Here is a 20,037-nt window from a genome sequence, read left to right as displayed (position 1 = left end):
TTTGGCAGGCAGAGAATACAGACAGCGGTGGTGGTGGTGATAAAGAAAGAAAAGAGAAAAGAATTGAAGCAGAACGAACGAGTGACGGTGCAACTCGAGCATGCCTTGACCAAAATTTGCTTACTTCAACCCAAAGTTGGAACTCCGCCAGCGCGTCACCTCTCCCTCAAATATCTCCCTTGGGTGCCCCAGGAAGCCGTGGCGCCAACTCTTTCGCCTGCGTCGCTTGTCGTCGCTTTCGGTGTTCAGCTTGACGCACTGTACATCTTGTCAGCTGGGAATGCCATCGCCCGCCAATGCAGATACTCACTGGCAAAGAAATCGCGGTGAAGTGCATATCGCTCGTGTGTACCTTTCGGTGTAGATGGGGACGGTGTCGCGCTCAGAGATCCAGGCATCGGTGGGGACTTGGATGGCTCTTTCTTTGTCTCCTTGTCTTTCTTGTCTGCCTCCGATTTATCTTTATTGTCCTTTTCTTTTTCCTTCTCTTTCTCCTTTTCAAGTTTCTTCTTCTGCTTCTCCTCCCACTCGGCCTTTACCTTTGCAATTTCATCTGCAGATATAGTATGTTTTTCCTCTCCATCGGATATTAACGTCGCGAATCCAGAGTCAGTTAAGTGGATCGGACATGTGTACAGAAAATCCACGGTGTTTATCGTGGCCAGCACAGTGGTTGTTGGCTTATAACAGGCATAGCAGGCTTTGGGTGTCCCTGCCGTCTTTACTGGTTTTGAGTTCTTGCATACAGAACTGCAATCTGGGGTCACTTACACGTTTGTAGTAACAATTAGTGAAAGACATGTTGGATCCCCTTCAAGACTACAGCAGCGGCGATGCTGGTTCCGTCAGTGACAACGACACTGTCATTGATCACGGCTGTTTTACGGCTTATCTTATCGGTAGGGTTCTAACCATAGAACCCCGCCTCTTTCTTTATCAAATCGCATTCATTGCGAAGGGTATTAGCATCAGTCAGCTCCGCGAGTATGTGTGCGAGAAAAGTGGCGAATTGTTTAGCAGCTCACCCACCAATGGGAAAATGGTAGATGAATGAGACGAAAGAAGTCAACACACGCATGGGCATATGACGAGCATCCTACGGTCTTCTTCTCTTCTCCAGTCCTCTTTGATCCCACAGGAATTGCAAATATAAACATTTTACGTGCTCGCGTGTGTATTACAAACATATATTTCTCAACTACATAGCTCCATACCTCATCTTTCTTTGTTACCACCATCATCTCAAATGTCTGACACTGCAGGAAAAACCATCAAGTGCAAGGCCGCTGTTTGCTGGGGAGCTGGAGAGCCCTTGAAGATCGAGGAAGTTGAAGTTGCTCCCCCTAGGGCAAATGAAGTTAGAATTCACATTCTGTACACCGGTGCGTCTGAACCCAATGAATACTGTGTGGGGCTTGAACCAAATCCATTTCACAGGCATTTGTCACACCGATGAGTACACTCGAAGCGGCAAAGACCCTGAGGTTGTTTGTGCTCCTAATCTTATTATCTTTTTCTGATGCACGCAATGTGATAGGGTCTCTTTCCTGTGATATTGGGTCACGAAGGTGGAGGCATCGTAAATGACGTCTTTTTCCTCTGATGAGTCCGATTTGACCCTGTGTGATTAGGTCGAATCTGTTGGTGAAGGTGTCACCAATGTTGCAGTGGGAGACCATGTCATTCCTTTGTACACAGCTGGTAAGGGGGTTCGATTACTTTTTCGATTATATATTAAACTTGAATGATACAGAGTGCAGAGAATGCAAATTTTGCAAGAGTGGAAAAACCAACCTCTGTGGAAAAGGTGCGTTAAGTCTCGAAAACATCACTCGATCTAACCAACTTGTTTCATTAGTGCGAGCTACACAAGGAAAGGGTTTGATGCCTGATAACTCTAGCCGATTCTCTATCAACGGGCAGCCAATTCACCACTTCGTAATATCCCACTTCTTGTCCAACCTGAGTGAGAAATTGATATTATTAAATTAGATGGGGACCTCCACTTTTTCCCAATACACTGTTGTGGCCGATGTTTCCGTTGTGGCAGTCAACAAGGAAGCACCGCTGGAGAAGGTTTGCCTGCTCGGATGCGGTATTACTACCGCCTGGGGTGCTGTTGTCAAACAGGCCGGAATCAGTGAGTTTTCAAAGTTATAGGTCCTACTCGACCTCTATAAATAAGTGTACGAATGACGTACAGAGGGTTCTTCTGTGGCTGTTTTCGGATGTGGCGCAATCGGACTGGGTGTCATCAACACTGCGGCTCTCGTGGGCGCCAGTCGCATCATTGCAATTGACACCAACCCAGGAAAAGAGTCCTGGGCTAAGAAATTCGGCGCTACAGATTTCATTAACCCCACCACTGCGTTAAAACAGGATCAAAAGATTCAAGATCATCTCGTCGAAATTACTGATGGTGGCCTCGACTTTACTTTTGATTGCACTGGAAATGTACAGTTGGTTGTTATCATGGGTAGATCAAATATTGATACTGTCTATTAGGTTCACGTTATGCGCGCCGCTCTGGAAGCGTGCCACAAAGGCTGGGGTGTTTCTACAATCATTGGTGTCGCTGCTGCTGGTCAAGAAATTTCTACCAGACCGTAGGCGATCTTTATGATGAACAGTAATCAATGGAAACTGACCTTCACTCAATTTAAAATGTCCAGATTCCAATTGGTGAGTATAGCTTCAACAAGTCAATGTATACTATGCTGATGTTTTGCAGGTAACTGGACGCACCTGGCGCGGAACAGCTTTCGGAGGTGTCAAGGGGAGAACCGAAATTCCAGGCCTTGTTGACGGTAATTGATTGGTTGTTATATTATTATACTTGTTTTACCAAGAAATATCTAGACTACCTCAAGGGCACAATCAAGATCGACGAATATGTAACCCACCACAGAAACCTTGCGGAAATTAACGATGGATTCCATGATATGCACGTAAGCAGGTTTCTTATTGTTGAAACAGTAACCCAGAGGTATTGATCACTATTGAATGCAGCAAGGAAACTGCATCCGTTGTGTTGTCGATATGGCTTAATGGACTGGGCACCTTGTGTGTATGCCCTACCAAGTGTAAATCAATTAAATGTCGAAGCCAATGGAAATGGCGCATTGAACAGAGAATAAAACTGTGTCTACCTACATAAAAACGATTCACTGAATCAAAGGTCATTCGCTGGTTTGGCGGGTACGTTGAATATTAAGGATATCTGGATTAGAATACAAGCGAAAGGGTATATCACACTAAACACCTTGATCCACAAGCAATCGCTGCTGCTTTGAACCAACAATTGCCCTCCAAAGAACAATAAGTGCGGCTCTGACCTCTCTCCTCCTCACACCGCTCTTTCTCCACAGGGCGCCAATAATACTAACAACACATAGCAAGAAAGAAACGTCGAGGCATAGCCGGCGAATAATTATCATAGAAGGTGTCCGGTTTTGATTGCTTGCAAAGAAGACAGACAGTTCTCGCAAGCGATCCAGTCCGCGGGATAAGGGATTTAGGACCATGGACCACATCCCAAGATCATCGATGTCCCATATAGGCACGTTGCGGTCGTTGGACGTCCTTCTCTCACCTCCCCACGAGGGAGATCCACCTCCATTTCCACGAGAACTTATGGATACATTCGATCGGGATAATAGCAGAGAGCGAGATTCCAACGTCTCCAGCCTCTCGGAAAGGGCAGCTAGTTGTACTTGAACATTTTCCACCGCCCGCTCTAACGCCATGCCTGACGGTGGACGTAAAGGTACGTATTGTGATGGGTGAGATTGGGACTGGAAGTTATAGCTTGGCTGAGCAGGGTATTGATTGGGGGGTGAGACGGCTTGTATTCTTGAGGTCTCTGAAAAGTGGCCAGGGTACTGATTAGAAGGAGGATATTGTGGAGAGACAGTGGTGTCTGCAAACGCGGAAGGAGTCTCAAAGCCAGGCAGAGGTTGCTGGGAAGGGACTCGTTGATGAACCGGAGGAGGGGGAGACATTGCTAGGGATCCTGCGAGCGGGGTGCGATAGCGGTGAGAAGAGAGAGATGATTGTGGGCGGTTTTCGACAGACATTCTTCCGGTATTCAGAGTTGGAAGGTCGCGCGCTTCATCTTCTGAATCCTCTTCGGAATTTGAATCCGTTTCTTCCTCGTGTCGAGGAATATTCTGTCTATCACCCGTGATAGGGGCACCTCTGGGTATCGGTGCATCTCCATCAGATACTGTTGAACCAGATGAGTCTGAACGATCAGATTGAGAAAGGGTACCTATGTTCACACTTGAAGTTAGCTATTATTATTACAGGTATGTCTCCCCAAACTTACGACTCATGATAATATGTGATGGATCTCCGCCATAAGATTCCAATTCCTCCACGAGATTCATTGCAACAGTCTTGTCTGAGTACTTGCGCAGGACCTGAGAATAACGAATAATTAATGAGCGCCCAACCTGATATATATATAGCTACCTTAAGCAAAGCATCGACATATAACCACTTTGCTTCATAGGAATCCAAATCTTTGTGTTTAGCCCAAGCATCCCTACTATAGCATCAGTAATGTTCGAAGTCATTAGCTATAGAAAAGCCACCATTTAGCCCTTCCAAGCATATCCCAAATGCCAGGACGGGGAGATTTAACGTTGCCCGCAGTTGCTGTTTGCATATTTGTTAGACATTGGAGGTCGTACACGCCAATGAATAGAAACTACCTTGTTTGAAGAGGCTATATGATTTTTCCATGAGTAAATATGTTTAGTATATTGACAAACTCCTTACCTGTACATGGTCAATTTCTCTTCATAGTCAGTTTGTATAGGCCCTGTTTTGGGCAAGCTTTGCACAATCTCGACTGCACGATCGAACTGAGCGTCAATCAGTTCTCGGGAAGCCATGGGTTAGAAGGTTGATTAGACAGTGGTATGTAGATCCTTTCGACGACAGGACTGGGCAAGAAAACAGGATGTATGAAATGAAAAGTGACTTGCGTCAATTGTGCTCGTCGCTGCTTGTCGCGGAGTTGCACCTTGACTTGGACGCACGTGAAAACCCGTGCCGTTTACGGAACCGGAACCGGGTCAGGGGCAGCGTTGACTTTTCTCTTACCACTACATTCATCTTCAAAGCGAGGCATCTATACCTCGCACATACTCCCTATTTTTGAGTGCAACATCCCGGCTAGGAACTGGTATGGCCTGTCAATTCGGAGTCGCAGAAACTGTGTGACACACGATAATGCGGCGGTATGTCGCAGTACGATATCACGCGAACGACTTCGACACAGGCATAGCGCTGGCAGTCTTCTGCGAAATCGGAGTGCATATATCTGGATCGAGGTTGATCGAGGACTATCGCATTACGGAAATTTACTGTTCGAAACCCCACATGCAACGGTTCAAAACCATCTGGTTATGGAGTCTCTCCGACCGCGATATCAGTTCTGCTCGGAGTACATCTTCGAGCTATTTTTGGACTTGGTGATTCATGTATACTGTCCTTGAGTCTACCTCATTCACGAGTTTCATATTAATATCACCTAGCCCAACGCTCGTGGCTCTTATTTATCTTCTTCTGCACCTCAATCACTGCTGCAGCTTCAGGCCTCTCGCCCTAACGAGCTATTGCTTCTGCATTCGCCGGACGTTGACTGTCCGTTATGACAATTCAATTGACGCCATACACCTTGTTATCATACTTCTTTTGACCCGAATATCCACCCTACGCCTAATCTGGTGCTGTGGTGAGCTTGTTGGCTAAAAATAGCTGTTCAGATGCGTGGAATATCGTCGTTAGCTGCAGATAGCGATTTTGAATCTTAAGGACGACCCCGCAAGGATAATGCCCAGACATCCTTTTACAGCTGGCCATGTAGCAACTATCTGAAGTTTACCTTCTTAACGTCAACTCTGCGCATGGAACATAGATCATTTGTCCGTGCCGTTGAACGTTACTGCCTTTTTTTTACTTTCAATGCATGCGGTTTGTAACTTCTACATCCTGCTTTCCATCTCTGAAATGGGTGACTACTTTCAAACGTAGGGTGCCACAATTCCAAACCGCATGTATATTTATTCTTTCTTATCGCGAGAAGGGTCATTGTAACTTACGTGGGGCTATATTATTTCACCGTGAACGGGTTTCCTATAAAACCTCATTCATTTTGCACAAGAAAATCACTTGTCTTCCAGGTCTTTCGCCTACCTCTACCCTGCCTCAAACATCACGGCCATGTTCAGCTTCCCCTTGATCACCGCGCTCCTTAGCGCGACTTCAGCATTTGCGACACCTTTGAATTCGACTATTGCACAAAGGTTCATGTTATCGCTACTAGAGTATCATATATCTCTGACTCTTCCTTTGTTAGAGTGTGTGGGACGGTCATCAGCGATGCAAAACTCGCAAAGGCTGAAGCCCATTTCAATGCAAACAAAGTCACTGTGCCTTCTTTTGCATCTGCATCTACTGCCACTATAAACGTAACTTCCGGACATTGCAGTTGATAGAATTCCCTTGCTAATTTCTCCTGCAGGTTCATTTTCATGTCATTCAACAAAATAATACATTGTTAGGAGGCAATATTCCGTACGCCACGTCTTCATGTTTACGGGAAAGAAGCGTACCAAACAAACTACCAGGGATTCCCAAATCAAAGATCAAATTGCTGTCATGAACAAGGCTTATGCCAGTGCAGGTATAACCTGGGTCCTTGCCAGTACTAGCCATACCACCAACTCAGGATGGTTCAATGGCGTGGGGCCTGACACATCGTCTCAAACAGACATGAAATCATCTCTCCGAGTTGGCGGCCCTAAAGATCTCAATGTCTACACAGTCGGGTTAGTCATTTCACCAGGGTGACTCCTTCACCTACTCATTTATTTCATCTATAGATTCAACTCTGGTGCCGGTGCAGGGCTCCTCGGTTACTCCACATTTCCATCTGATTATTCTGGTGCACCCAGTGACGACGGGGTTGTAATCTTATACTCTTCTCTTCCAGGAGGTAGCGCTTCTCCGTACAACCTTGGTCAGGTAGGTTTTATTTTAGGAAGTTTTAATCATCAGCCACATTTCAATATCTTCTAGACCTTGACTCACGAAGCCGGCCACTGGGTTGGTCTGTACCACACTTTCCAAGGAGGCTGTTCAGGCTTAGGCGACCAAGTTTCGGACACACCGGCCGAGGCTTCTGCTGCTTTTGGGTGCCCAACCGGTCGCGACACCTGCAAATCCCCTGGCGTTGACCCCATTCGTACGTTGTTGCACATCCACGCATGGTACAGCAGGAAGCTCAATTAATTTACTTGCAGACAACTTCATGGACTACTCAGACGACTCATGCATGACTGAGTTCACAGCTGGACAAATTACGCGTCTCAGGTCACAAATCGCTACATACCGTGGCATCTCAGCTTGAAAAAACTCTTCCGAATTTTAAGGTCCTCATGCTGAGGCATATATCTCAACGGGGGACATTGTGCGCAAGATGTATGCCCAAGTCAACACGTACTTAACCTTTGTAGCTTAAATCTTATGTTATTTAAATTAACACGTGGGCTTGTGCTTGCATTATACTTTATTGTCGGCGAGAAGGCAACGAGATCATCCAGGACACGCGGCTCTTTCTAAGAAGTTATTCATCCACGCGAAACAAAATGTATTGGGAGGTAAGTATCTATGCTATAGCTCTTTACGAGCTCTGCTGACAGAGGGCAGGAATGTTATTAATTTCAATCTAAGAACCGGTGTGTACTTCTCACAGTTGTTGAACCTGGAGGAGATTACGCATGAACTTTGAACGAAACTGAAATATTTTAAAGAAAAACGACAACACAAGCTAGCAGTGGTAATAAAAGGAATGCCGTCTAATGATACTGAGAACCCATCATTAGGTCTCTCACGTTCTCAAAATCGCGTTGTGTGCCCGGGGGTAGTAACGGGTTCATAACTCCCACTTACCCCGTCCGACTTGCGGTCACTTGCTAATCTGTTCATATGGCAGCATTCTCAACACGCTGTCGCTCGCTCGTTATCAAAATCATGCCGCACAAGCTCTATGTAAACAAGTCTCTTGGGATCAACTTGGAATAGTGCAGGGTTTGTTACATACCGGTATACCACGCCAAGGTATTACACGAATGTAACACACGTGATATACCAATAACACGACTGGAGGCGGAAATTCTGTGTGTTTTACTGGTGTGATTCTCCGGGAGCAATAAAAATCGGAATTTCTCGGTCTAAATTATTTATTGTACATTCATCGTCGATTGTCCTGTTTGTTCTACCAGTAAACTGCTCTATCAACTATGCTAGACGAGGCGTAGCAGTCGTTCTTATATATCAACCTCCAGAAGACCTTGCGCATACCTCATATATGAGCCACGGCAATGCATTCCCCATCAATAATTATCCAACGCCTTTATGATAGATACATTAGAACTTTATCCATAGTATTCCCCAAACTGCTGAGCCATTATTCAATACCCACGCTGTCATTCATACCCCTTCGTAATCCATAACTAGTATGTCATCCATGGGCCTCAACATCCATTGCCCTTCTGATTATCCATCACGCTGGACATCCGCGCAGTGCACCCGCCTATCGATATGTACGTTCATTATCCATTGCCCTTGTCATCCGTTGCCCATATGATTATCCATCAGCCTGATCTCCCTTGACATCCATTTCCCTTCCGATTATCCATCACACTTGACACCCGCGCAGTGCAGGCGCCTATCGATATGTACGTTCATTATTCATTGCCCTTGTCATCCGTTGCCCATATAATTATCCATCAGCCTGATCTCCCTCAACATCCATTGCCCTTCTGATTATCCATCACGCTTGACACCCGCGCAGTGCAGGTGCCTATCAATATGTACGTTCATTATTGATATCCCTCGACATCCATTGCCTTTCTGATTATCCATCAGGCTTGACACCCGCACAGTGCAGGCGCCTATCGATATCTATGTTCATTATTCATCATCCTCGACATCAACTGCCTTTCTTATTATCCATCGCCCTCCACCATTGCACAGGCTGCCCCTCATCCATTCCCACATTCATTATTGATCGCCCTCGACATCCATTTCTCTGATTATCCATCAGGCTTGACACCCGCGTAGTGCAGGCGCCTATCGATATGTGCGTTCATTATTCATCACCCTCAACATCCATTTCTCTTCTCATTATCCATCGCGCTCATTTATTGCCCTAATCATTCATTGCCCCTCTACTTATCCATCACTCTTGACACCCGTGCAGTGCGCAGTCTCCATCCATACCAACGTTGATTATTGAATGCCCTTGTCATCCATGGCCTCCCGTTAATCCATCCCGCTTGTCACCCGTGAAGATCAGGCACTTATTAATTTGGTTCCCCGTAACATTTCCCATCATTCACTGTCATTGATACCTTTCCTTACTGTCCATCAATGTTTGAAGTCTATCCATTTCCTTGTAAAATATCCATCAACCACTCTGAGCTAATAATCCATATCAGTATGAGTTATACATCCTCTTGTTTCCGCTTCTAGTCTCCTTGGAAATGACGTTTCTGTTCAAAGCTTCCTTGTCTCTTTTGTGTATACACTTAGCTCGCAGGTTCTTTCAACTTACAACATGAAACGCCGAGTGAATCGCAAGAAAAAGGTTTATTATGACGAATATATCTCTCCTGATGAACGAGACGCGAAAACAGCATCGTTTGGCGACATTCACACTGAATACCATGGACGCACGCACCATACCATACGGATGCCGCTGCCGCAAGGAATTCAGCCTATGCTTCCCACACCCCCTCCTCTAGGCTCTGTGGAATCGCCTACTCCTCGACTTGATTGGGTGCTGAGCGAAGAATCTCCGTATAGGATTTTTGATGGTGATCTTGAGTTGGAAGAAATGGCAGAATGCGAATTGGAGGCATTGGGGCTAAAGAATTATCTCAAGCCAAACTTGAAGACTGGAGATAAGGTTCAAGCTGATCCTGAAGAAGAGGTTCCACAGAAAAAACGAAAAACACAATCGGTACGTACAGTTTCCTGCTCTAATAGATGTGTGTTTCAGCACCTACCACTCACATATTCGATTAGACACATCCCATCCACTTCTGGACTCCGCATATTGACACCTACGTTGAAGAGTTTCTCCGGCTGGAGGGTATTGGTGGGCAGGCAAATCTCCAGAAATGCTCTGAAATTGGGTGTATTTCGGACCTCGAAGCAGGCGCGTTTCGCTGCAAAGACTGTTGGAGCGGATCTCTGTTGTGTCTCGCTTGTGTTCTCCGGTCTCATTCGGTCAACCCATTTCATAGAATCGAGGCGAGTGGGGTTGGCTATGATGATACTGAATTATTGACAAATTTGCAGGTCTGGACTGGACATTACTTTCGCAGGACCAGCCTCAAGAAACTTGGAATGCGAGTGCAGCTGGGACATGATGACTGTCCTATACCAATGGTAGCTTTCAACGACGAATTTGTGGTCATTGCGCGTACAGGAATCCATGAAATTGCCTTAGACTACTGCGGGTGCCCTTCTGCACCATCCAAGCCCATCCAACTTCTTCGCGCCCGCTTATTTCCTTCTACAGTAGGCGATCCCAAAACAGCGGCTACATTTGATGTGCTGGAACACTTTCAGCTCCTTTCATTTAACTCGAAGGTCTCGGGATACGAGTATTACTCTACATTATCACGGTTGACAGACAACACCGGCACAAAGGCACCACCAGTGAGCTCTTCCATTTCTTCTATTATCCTGCTATCTTTAATATTCAATATGTAGGACAGATATCCTGTCTTCTTGAGGATCATACGTGAGTGGCGTCATGTACGTCTCCTCAAACGGATGGGTCGAGGTCACTCTGAGACCGGTGTTAATGGGACTAAAGAGGGTGAATGTGCTGTTCTATGTCCTGCATGTCCCCACCCGGGCATCAATCTACCCGACAATTGGAAGGAGAGGCCAGAATCAGAACAGTACGTACCAATTTTTACTCGTTGGTGTTGTCCACTGGCAATTGGGTCTGATTGTCACGTCCAAAAATAGATGGCTTTATTCTCTTTTTATAGCTATTGATGCCAACTTTCGTTTGAAGCGAATGAACGTATCTACAGATGAGCGAGACCCTGGGCTTAATCATGGATATGCCTATATGGTTGAGAGTTGCAAATTCAAAAACTACTTGGCAAACTACGATGGTCAAGTTGCAGATGAAAAGAGCTCATGCAATAACCACGATGCTATCAAATCGGCTAACTCACGAGGTGGACATGGGACAGCAGCAAGTGGACTTGGTACAGCCGAATGTAGTCGACACGACATGAAGCGACCCGTGGCAGTAGGAGACTTACAAAAGGGTGAAAGGTAAGGTCTTCAGTCACATGCTTGCATGTCAACATGACTCACATGATGCCGTAGATACGTTAATATGGATTATTTCTTCTTATCAACAATCGCAGCCACACTTTTACTCCGTCTTGTTGTCTCCTACGACATTGCCTGCCAATGGTGGATCAATCTCATGAAAAGGTGCCAATTATATCCTAAGAATGTGCTCTCCGATCCATCAAATCTCTCCATTGTCTACCTCGTACCAAAATTCCACCTTGCTGCTCATATTCAGAAATGCCAAACGTCTTTCTCTTTCAACTATACTCCGGGAGTTGGGCGCACAGATGGGGAGGCACCAGAGAGAGGATGGGCAACGGCAAACGGTATAGCCAGCAGCACAAAGGAAATGGGGCCAGGGTCTCGGAACGACACATTGGATGACCATTTTGGAGATTATAACTGGCGAAAAATTATCACGATTGGTACGTCGTAATATTCTGCAATCTATGCACATATATTGACAAGCACTTTAGTTGTAACATTTTTACGGAAAGCGAAGGAAGCTATTCAAGAGCGACAAGAACAGGTCGAGGCGTTCATTGAGTTTGACGCTGCATTGCCAGAAGAATCGACGTCGGAATGGACCCAGATGTGTTTGACATGGGAAAAGGACTCCAGTCAACCGAATCCCTATGTGATTCCGAAGAATAGTACGTGTATTTTTCTGATTCTTGTTCTATTGTTTATGGTGCATTGCTAGGTTCTGTCAAGGAATCCGATGTTCGTCTTCAATTAGCTCGTGAGGACTCAGATGCATTAAAACGCGGAGAGATGACTACTTTACATGAGGAAGTAACTCCGAGTGTCTTGATATCACAGGGCTTACAGCTTGAGGAATCACAGTACGTCGTTTATAGGCTATTTTTTACATGGTTACAAACAAGACTAGAGCACGACTTGCGCTTGACATCTCCAAACTTGGAGCCCATTCTACGAACATCCAACAGACTAAAATTCTCGAACGATCAAACTCATTAAAACGACGCATTGATGCTTGGATAAATATACAGCACCTTTATATGCCTGCAGTTGCAGCTCTGCGTGCGCGCGAAAACTTGCAGGCTGAGACACCAGTAGCGGTACAGGATATCAAGCTATATTTGCCTTCCTACAACACAGAAACCATCCGATTTTCATCCCACATATTGCTAAAATGCGAATCGCAGTACCGATATGCCCAGGCTGAAGATTGCCTCAACAACCTCCGTGCTTTCTTACTCCTTCGCTCACATATGCTAAACTCAAAAAAGCGACACTCACGAGGACAGCGTATGCAGACAAGAAGCTTGACGTTGCTCGCAGCTGTTGAAGAAAAGATTAAATTTGCAACAGCGCGATACAATGTTGCGTATCAAGCTCTTGATTTGCTTTCAACGCCAACGGTATACTACACGTGGCGTGATATCCTTCGTCCACTGCTGGACACTGATGTTAGAGGACTGAGCTCTATGGACGACTCTGGAAGTGAAGGCCGCAAGAAACTGTCCTGGATATGGAAGGTACACGGTATGGGCGAAGACGCCGAAAAGTGTACACAGGCAGGTGTGTTGTCTTTACCTTACCTAATTGAATGCAAACAAATGCTAGTGTCCAGCTCTTCGTATCGAATGGTGCAAAGCCCGTGCACGCGCACATCGCTGGCAAGAGGAGTGTGTATTATTAGCAGAGGAGATGCGCCGTGTTATTGCTTTTTTTGCTTGGCAAGCCGCTCAGTGGGATTCTCGTGCACAGGATATCATCGACTCGACGGATGTACCTAACCGAGATGCACAAGCTATCAATTCTGGTAAGATTGCTTATGCAAAGAAACAGGCAGATATACGACGTGATATAGGTGACCGTTGTGCGAAACAATGGGATGGTGTAACAGAGAAGTTGACGACCATGTCAGAAGGCCGTAATGCATACAAAATGGTTGAGTGTCACTAGAGTATAATTTGTGCAAATTTAAAATCTGGACCACTATGTAGTAGGTACATTAAGCCGAACAAAACAGTGGCTAGATCAGACAGAGGGTAGCTTGTCAGGATGGAGCTCGTGCATTTTGGCAGCAATAAAGTCCCTCCACAACGTATCTCCTTCCACAATCCCAAAGGCACCGAGGAGTAACAGCCTTGTTCTGATTTTCTGTAACATATAGACGTTAGTTAGCGGCATACAAAAATATAAACACAACTTTCACCTTCATAATATTCTTTTGTCTGTGACGTGCAAAATCAATGTCTGCCGTATTCAACGGATCCTCCGGCCAAATTCTAAACCAAAGTTGGCTGATTTCGTGAAGAAACTCTTCCTTTTCTCCCTTAGACTTGGCCTGGCGATAATATGGGCCAGCATCGGCGAGAAATTTGTCTTGTTTGGACTTCGTATCCAATGTAACTGGTCTAATGCCGGGCTCTATTGTGACTGCCTACAAATTTGAACGACAATTTAGTAAAAATGATCACATTTTATAACAATCAGGCTCAAGTCTACTCACCGATGGACCTTTGAAATTATCTGTACGACGGCGTCTTTGCTTAACCTTGGCCATTGGTTGTGAGTTGCTGATAAACGCGATAGTGGTGTCTATGGGCAGGTCAAAGGTGATGCAGATGAGTTTTGTGGCGTTCATCCCAACTTATAAGCAGCGAGTCAGCAAAAATAATTGATCAATAACAGGCAAGGAAATGGACAACGAGGACAAGAGTGTTGCAAACAACTCATGGATAACAATTGAATGAATGGATGACGGTAAAGTAAGTCCCAATCAATAAAGGACTAGTAAATGGATAATGAAGCTGAAGGTTGACATTAGGGTGCTGCCAGCCATTGATAGCCAACGAACAAATGGATGACGGTAAGGTCTTCTATTATTATTTTACATTTTCAATCCCAGTCTAGACATAGCCTGAAAACTTATCTTGCAGAGTTCAAAAACCATAGAACATCGGCACAGATGGTTGTAAAGCTCTGGATGACGAGAGTTGAGTGTAGATTAATTCAATGTTTCAATTGGTACCCTTTGGAGGGGGGGTTTACCTGGTAGTTAAAAAAGTCAGACGAAGCCCTGAAATGGCGTGTAAGTAATGCAAAGTTTCTAATAAATCGCTACCTGGCTTTCACCTTTACCAATGGGACGACAGCGCAAGTATTTTTCTGAAGCTGAGAAACTTGCCGCAAATAGGCAGAAGAGCAAGAAATATTATGAGAAGTAGCATTCAGTTGTTTTCCTCCCATAAATCTGGTTACAAACATGTTTTATAATGTTTTTTAGATGCAAGGATAGCATAAACCGACGTCGCAGAAGAAAATATGCTCGCATCCAACAAAAAAGGTATTCCTGCTGATTATGAATGTGCATAATCTCTATAGATTGAATTAATCTTCATTTCTAGAATTGAAACGGCACGTAAAGCACAGGCTGTTGAACAAGAGCCTGTCTCCAAGTCAAAGCCACCGGCGGCCACTTGGTTGGACGAAGTTCTTCGAGTCTACCGGCGCTTCAACACCTTTATCAAATCGGATCCTATTGCACATACTGAGGCAATCTGCCTCCAGTTTATCAGCAATCAAGACATGCACGAATTATCGGAATCGGTTGACAAGATAGAGCACTTTCTTGGGCCAATTTCCCGATATAAAAACCATATATATATGTGTTCAGGAGTTGGCCCAGAGTGGAATAAGACAGTCGCTCTTGCAAAACTGCTAGAGAAGACACAATCTTGGTTGCAAGAGATTGAATTGACTGCAATGGAAGACCTTGAATTCGTTGAACGCAACTACAATGCTAAATCCTTTGAATTTCAAAAGGTTTCGCAATAGGGTTATTACTTCTATTGGACTTTTAATATAGTACAAACATCATTGTATATCGTTCGACATTGAAGCTACGGTGCATGGGGGTACATGGCATAATATAATGACTCTACAAAAGAGACATTCAATAATATTTTATTTGATTATTGAAGATTTCATTCACACGGATATGGAGAGCAGCACAAGTTCAAGATATATTCGGAAACACAGACAAGAAATCAAAATGAGATGTACAAGAGATACAAGTGGTGCTACTAAAAGTGCGGGGAAACTTTTCATACGCGGTGACAAATGGTGCTGTCTACACGATATTGAACGGAAAAGGAAAAACCCCGAGGGTGGAGTAAGTCTACTCATTAATCCGAGCTACTAGAGGCCTCGCTGGAGGAGCCAGAGGTGCCATTGGGGGCATTTGGGGACAAGGAAGAGACAATAGCTCCAGGCGCAGCAATAGGATTACCAAGTATGCGAACCTTTCCGGCAGTCAAAGCAGCTTGGAACGCCCTCTCACCCTCCTCGCGACTATTATAACGACAATGGCAAGCATGAGATATGCCAGAAACAAGGCTCTGAGCATCTTTCCTGTTAAATATGTGTTAAATTGAGCAAAATGCAATCTCAAAAGAATGTGGAACATACCAATGGTCAAAGACCCCCACATCTGTACCACAAAACACAACGTAGACTGGCTTTTCAGATGGGCGAATAGGGTTATACGTGTTGCAGGACATGCACACAAAGCCTTTGGGCATGACAGTGTCGGAGGCAGACTGGGACTTTGGAGGAAGTAGGGCAGGATCAGTGACGGTGGCCTGTGGTTCAACAGACGAAGGAGGGGGAGCCACAGTTGATGATAACTCTTCAAGAATGACAGGTGGGACGGCTAAAATTAATTAGATTGTGCTGAGCATGATAGTATGAACAGTGTTCACTTACTCAACGGCCCATTGGTAAGCCTAAAGAAAAGATTAATAGCCTGACGACGAGCAGATGAAATAACCATCTGTTCAATCTCTTGGACCAAGGGATCACGGCCTACAGTCCAATTAAATAAAACATTAGGTTAAAGGGAGTCGAAGATGACTTACTATCAGAAGGAGGAGGGGGTGCAGCAGTAGCGCGATTACCCTTGACATGAATGCCCATGATTTGGAGAATCAAGATAAGCTCCCCCATGGCAAGGTTTTCCAACCCTGAAGCATGATCAACGCCATCGGGTGTACGAACAACTTCTAATCCTGATTAAATGTAAACAAGTTGAAATTAACATGAAACTCAAAAATGGGCACGTACCAGCATTGTTTAGTGCAAGAAGGAGATTGATAACGTCGCCAACACGGGTAGACATTATACGGCTTGCAGGGGCGGTAGAGGGAGGGACGGTAGAATTAGGGAGAGTTGGGGGAGGTGTACTTTGTTGAGCCATTTTGTGAGAGGTTTTTTTTGCGAGTAGGGAGTTAAGGATAAGATTGCGGCAGATAGGAGCATCTTTATATGCAGAGTCCAAAGAAGCATCAGCAACTGTACAGTTACACGGTAAATTGCGGTGAATCTCTCAATAATGTAAGCAAGCTATTGCCGTCAAATCGAAGAAGTAGCTAGAAGGTCTTACTGCATTTTCTGGACCTTAAGTCTAACTCTGTTATTTGAGGTGAGTTTGCGTGCGCTTAAAAAACAAACAATTTGACATTCATTTATTCTTAGAACAACTGCTATACTTAGATCAAAATGCCGCCGCTACCGTGGGGGACTCCCGAACAAATTGAGTTTCTATCCGCCAAGGTTCCTGAGTTCCAGGCGTCCCAGCGTACAAAAACCACCCCCAATTTTTGGACAAAAATATACCAAGAATTTTTTGTCTTGTGGCCTACGCCTGAGGCTGAAGTTAGACCAATGACTGTTCCAAAAAAGAAGAAGAAAAAGAAAAATGCACCTGTTGTTTTGCCTCAAACGAAAACCGAACTTTCTCATGCAGAATGGGTTAAGTTGCGGAAAAACGTAAGCACAATTCATACTTAGTGTATGAGTTTCTTTGACGAGGTCATATTTGTAACAGCAAATTGTTAATTGGTTTAATAATCGTGGGGCCGGCACCCAACATCGGCGAGGTCCGACCATTGTTATTGGTGGCAACAACGCTCCCCGACTTCTCTCGGAAACAAATTTGTATTCCAAGAAATATTATGATGAACGCATTAGGCCACGAGTAATAGAGGCTCTCCGCACCAATCCTGAAGGTCACCGAATTGCAATCATCAACAAGTGCACCGGGGAGGCCTGGAATGACGAGTCTGATGAGGTAAAGGCGGAAATTCGTGCCGAGTTGGCAAAGCTCAAGGAGCTGAAGGGACAAATTCCTGACATGCCGGAAGTCATGTCTCCAGAAGAATGCGCAATGTAAGTGATCTATTCTTTGTGCTAAAGTCTTACTGATACAAAGTTAGTAATCTCTTGACATTGCCGGAAACTATCCAAGCGTTTATAGATGAAATGAGCAGTCGTACCGGATGGGTTTTCACAGTAATTGCTGGAGGACCTGAGCCTGCTGATCAAGGCAAAATTCGTACTGTCGCTGTCCACAACGGTCGAGACAAATATGAACAACTGTTTTCTATTGCGAATGAACATTTTTACCAACATGTGCTATCGCCGTTCAGACTTTTTTTATACAATGTTTTCTGTGAGCAATTTATCTGTATTTCTAACACATAGTGACCTAATCAACCATTTTCTTTAGCGCAAGAGGATCGCGACCGACAAACTCTCAATAGCTCAAAGGCAAAGCCAGAAGAGAACCAAGTTGCCAGTACCAGCAAAGTTGAAACCGGCGACGCAGGGCAAGAAAATGTCTTGTCGGAAACAACTCCCCCTGTGACTACACAACCAGAGATTCAGAGCAATGCACTTCCAATCGCTGTCAATCAGGTGCCCGACCCAGCTGCGTTGGTCCCCACCTCATCAACCCATGCTCACATGGGCAGTGTCGCTCAGCTTTCTGGCCTTCCAATTGCTATCAATCAGGTGCCCTTCCATCCAACTTATACAGCTGCATCAGTACCCATCTCATCAACCAATGCTCACATGGGAAGTGCCGCTCAGCTTTCTGGCCCTATTCCAAACACCATAACTGCAGCTCATACTCCCCCTGAGGCCGCACAACAGACTGCAATGGCCTCTATGACAGCGGCGCCGGCGGTGGCCATCGGCTTTGCTCAGGCTCCTGTCATGACACAAAGCACAGTCCAACCAGCTCAGGTGCAACCGACTCAAAGTGTGGCAAGTCCAAGCCCACCTTGTTACCCAGCTACAAATGGTGCTACCCACGCTACCATTGAGGCACAAAACTTCCTTCCGCCTGCCAATCCTCTACCTCAACAGGCCAAGGTGGCCCCAAATCCAGTTGCTGCGTTCTTGCCTTATGGTGCTGCCATTTCTATGACGGATGGAGTTGGTGGCCAAGACATAGACCAGTTGACAGCTGCTGTAGGCCAGGATATGATGCGGCTACAAGCGGGTGATGCGAATAGGGGCGATGGACTTACCTTGAACTTTTCAGAAGAGGAATGGGATAGAATTGACCTGGCCCTGCAACAGTACGCAGCGGATCCAAACATGATGGGAACCGCACTTGCCCTCAACACAAACAACACAGTGACGCTTCCTGGTTTACATGGCCAAATGTTACAAAGTCAGGATATGATGGCAGGACAGGCAAACGCACCGATGCTATTGGACCCAAACCATTCCATCTCAGCACCTCACACCATAGTCCCTGCCCAGACGTCAGCGCCAGTGCTCAGCGCCACAAACTCAGCTGGAGTTCTATCCAACCATGCAGTAAACGATCCAATTATTCCCGAGAGTGGCATGCATGCACCTTTGACTGCGGCTCCAGACAAAAGCGAGAACTTGGACGCCAGTGCAACGCGTAGTCGTAACAGAAAGGCAGCAGCTTCGAAGGATGCTCCACAGACCACAGCATGGCTGTTGGCAGCGAGTGAATATCTATTCAAAGATATCGAGGTAGAAAAATGGCAGGAATGTGTGCGCGCATGGGAGAGTTTCGAGAGAATGGAAATTGCTGAGATGGATACGAGTTCTGTGAGTCCCGGATCATGCACAAAAGCAGATAAAGATACTGATTACCGTTGCAGTTGAGGCTCCCCGCGAAAGGCAGACCAACAGCCCTCGGGAAATGGCTTTCCTCATCCCGCAAATACACCGCTATCCCAGCTATCCGTCAAGACGAATTTCAGAAGTCATGGATGACCTGGTGGAACTCCATACAGCCGGCGTGGCGTCAAACCAAAACCCCGAATTCCCTTCCGTTGTCGTTCGAGACTGCGAAGGCAAAAGATTCAATGGCTTCGTTACGGAAAGGTGGACCCAATGGGCTGTTGACAGTGATGGTTGGGTTAAAGTGGTGGTACTCGGCTCAAGCCTCGGATGGTCTCTGGGAATTAGCAGTAAGTGACCTACTCAACACCTTCAACACCTTCCAAAAGGCGAAACTGAACAACAAGAGGAAGGCGGCGGAGGAAACTGGGAAGGAAAAAAGAACAAAGAAAGCGAAGGCTTGAGGCGTGATGCGCTGGCATTTGTTTTTGACACGTGATCTTGGACATTCAGACTGTTTTTTTCAATTCTCTTGAGCTTTTTATTGCGCTCGCATCCAGCTGATGCAGACAGAACGTACCTTGTACATCTTGACATCCTTTTAGTGATTCTGTATATTTATAGTGTATGTTTTCTTGGAATTGTAATTGTTTTCTTGGAAGATAGTGTTGAATAAGGCGCAGGGGAGTGGATAAACGGCTCTTGGATAATCGCAGG

General features: G+C 45.5%; 9 protein-coding genes across 9 annotated transcripts; 5 read left to right on the top strand and 4 right to left on the bottom strand.

Moving 5' to 3' along the window:
• Positions 1-166: 166 nt before the first annotated feature.
• On the bottom strand, positions 167-801 carry JR316_0004542 (uncharacterized protein; the record flags this gene model as incomplete). The annotated part of the gene is made up of 3 exons (XM_047890306.1): positions 167-258; positions 311-719; positions 772-801. 3 exons carry the CDS (start codon positions 799-801, stop codon positions 167-169), a joined length of 531 nt encoding a protein of 176 aa, XP_047750067.1.
• Positions 802-1,246: 445 nt separating this feature from the next.
• Positions 1,247-3,048, top strand: JR316_0004541 (formate dehydrogenase (NAD+); the record flags this gene model as incomplete). Its single annotated transcript, XM_047890305.1, has 13 exons — positions 1,247-1,382; positions 1,438-1,484; positions 1,538-1,579; positions 1,632-1,701; positions 1,754-1,807; positions 1,859-1,938; positions 1,993-2,140; positions 2,204-2,454; positions 2,506-2,606; positions 2,673-2,682; positions 2,732-2,807; positions 2,860-2,948; positions 3,010-3,048. 13 exons carry the CDS (start codon positions 1,247-1,249, stop codon positions 3,046-3,048), a joined length of 1,143 nt encoding a protein of 380 aa, XP_047750066.1.
• Positions 3,049-3,254: 206 nt separating this feature from the next.
• JR316_0004540 (Acyl-CoA-binding protein-like protein 3) lies at positions 3,255-4,898 on the bottom strand (the record flags this gene model as incomplete). Its single annotated transcript, XM_047890304.1, has 6 exons — positions 3,255-4,270; positions 4,328-4,421; positions 4,474-4,546; positions 4,596-4,659; positions 4,716-4,729; positions 4,783-4,898. 6 exons carry the CDS (start codon positions 4,896-4,898, stop codon positions 3,255-3,257), a joined length of 1,377 nt encoding a protein of 458 aa, XP_047750065.1.
• A 1,333-nt stretch (positions 4,899-6,231) lies between these two features.
• Positions 6,232-7,420, top strand: JR316_0004539 (Extracellular metalloprotease; the record flags this gene model as incomplete). Its single annotated transcript, XM_047890303.1, has 7 exons — positions 6,232-6,314; positions 6,368-6,479; positions 6,533-6,585; positions 6,639-6,839; positions 6,894-7,035; positions 7,090-7,255; positions 7,314-7,420. The coding sequence occupies 7 exons, from the start codon at positions 6,232-6,234 to the stop codon at positions 7,418-7,420; spliced, it is 864 nt and encodes a 287-aa protein (XP_047750064.1).
• Positions 7,421-9,631: 2,211 nt separating this feature from the next.
• JR316_0004538 (uncharacterized protein) lies at positions 9,632-13,332 on the top strand (the record flags this gene model as incomplete). The annotated part of the gene is made up of 9 exons (XM_047890302.1): positions 9,632-10,036; positions 10,102-10,740; positions 10,795-10,988; positions 11,059-11,376; positions 11,431-11,825; positions 11,877-12,053; positions 12,104-12,245; positions 12,293-12,945; positions 12,998-13,332. 9 exons carry the CDS (start codon positions 9,632-9,634, stop codon positions 13,330-13,332), a joined length of 3,258 nt encoding a protein of 1,085 aa, XP_047750063.1.
• A 75-nt stretch (positions 13,333-13,407) lies between these two features.
• JR316_0004537 (uncharacterized protein) lies at positions 13,408-13,936 on the bottom strand (the record flags this gene model as incomplete). The annotated part of the gene is made up of 3 exons (XM_047890301.1): positions 13,408-13,530; positions 13,586-13,813; positions 13,883-13,936. The coding sequence occupies 3 exons, from the start codon at positions 13,934-13,936 to the stop codon at positions 13,408-13,410; spliced, it is 405 nt and encodes a 134-aa protein (XP_047750062.1).
• A 580-nt stretch (positions 13,937-14,516) lies between these two features.
• JR316_0004536 (uncharacterized protein) lies at positions 14,517-15,210 on the top strand (the record flags this gene model as incomplete). Its single annotated transcript, XM_047890300.1, has 3 exons — positions 14,517-14,596; positions 14,660-14,719; positions 14,781-15,210. The coding sequence occupies 3 exons, from the start codon at positions 14,517-14,519 to the stop codon at positions 15,208-15,210; spliced, it is 570 nt and encodes a 189-aa protein (XP_047750061.1).
• A 350-nt stretch (positions 15,211-15,560) lies between these two features.
• Positions 15,561-16,630, bottom strand: JR316_0004535 (uncharacterized protein; the record flags this gene model as incomplete). Its single annotated transcript, XM_047890299.1, has 5 exons — positions 15,561-15,786; positions 15,844-16,087; positions 16,141-16,239; positions 16,293-16,442; positions 16,498-16,630. 5 exons carry the CDS (start codon positions 16,628-16,630, stop codon positions 15,561-15,563), a joined length of 852 nt encoding a protein of 283 aa, XP_047750060.1.
• A 302-nt stretch (positions 16,631-16,932) lies between these two features.
• Positions 16,933-19,784, top strand: JR316_0004534 (uncharacterized protein; the record flags this gene model as incomplete). Its single annotated transcript, XM_047890298.1, has 5 exons — positions 16,933-17,202; positions 17,261-17,601; positions 17,649-17,788; positions 17,942-19,305; positions 19,359-19,784. 5 exons carry the CDS (start codon positions 16,933-16,935, stop codon positions 19,782-19,784), a joined length of 2,541 nt encoding a protein of 846 aa, XP_047750059.1.
• Between the last annotated feature and the right edge of the window lie 253 nt (positions 19,785-20,037).

This window comes from Psilocybe cubensis, chromosome 4 (assembly GCF_017499595.1).
Source record: "Psilocybe cubensis strain MGC-MH-2018 chromosome 4, whole genome shotgun sequence".
NCBI classification, from domain to species: domain Eukaryota; kingdom Fungi; phylum Basidiomycota; class Agaricomycetes; order Agaricales; family Agrocybaceae; genus Psilocybe; species Psilocybe cubensis.
This window is presented reverse-complemented; position numbering and strand designations above follow the sequence as displayed.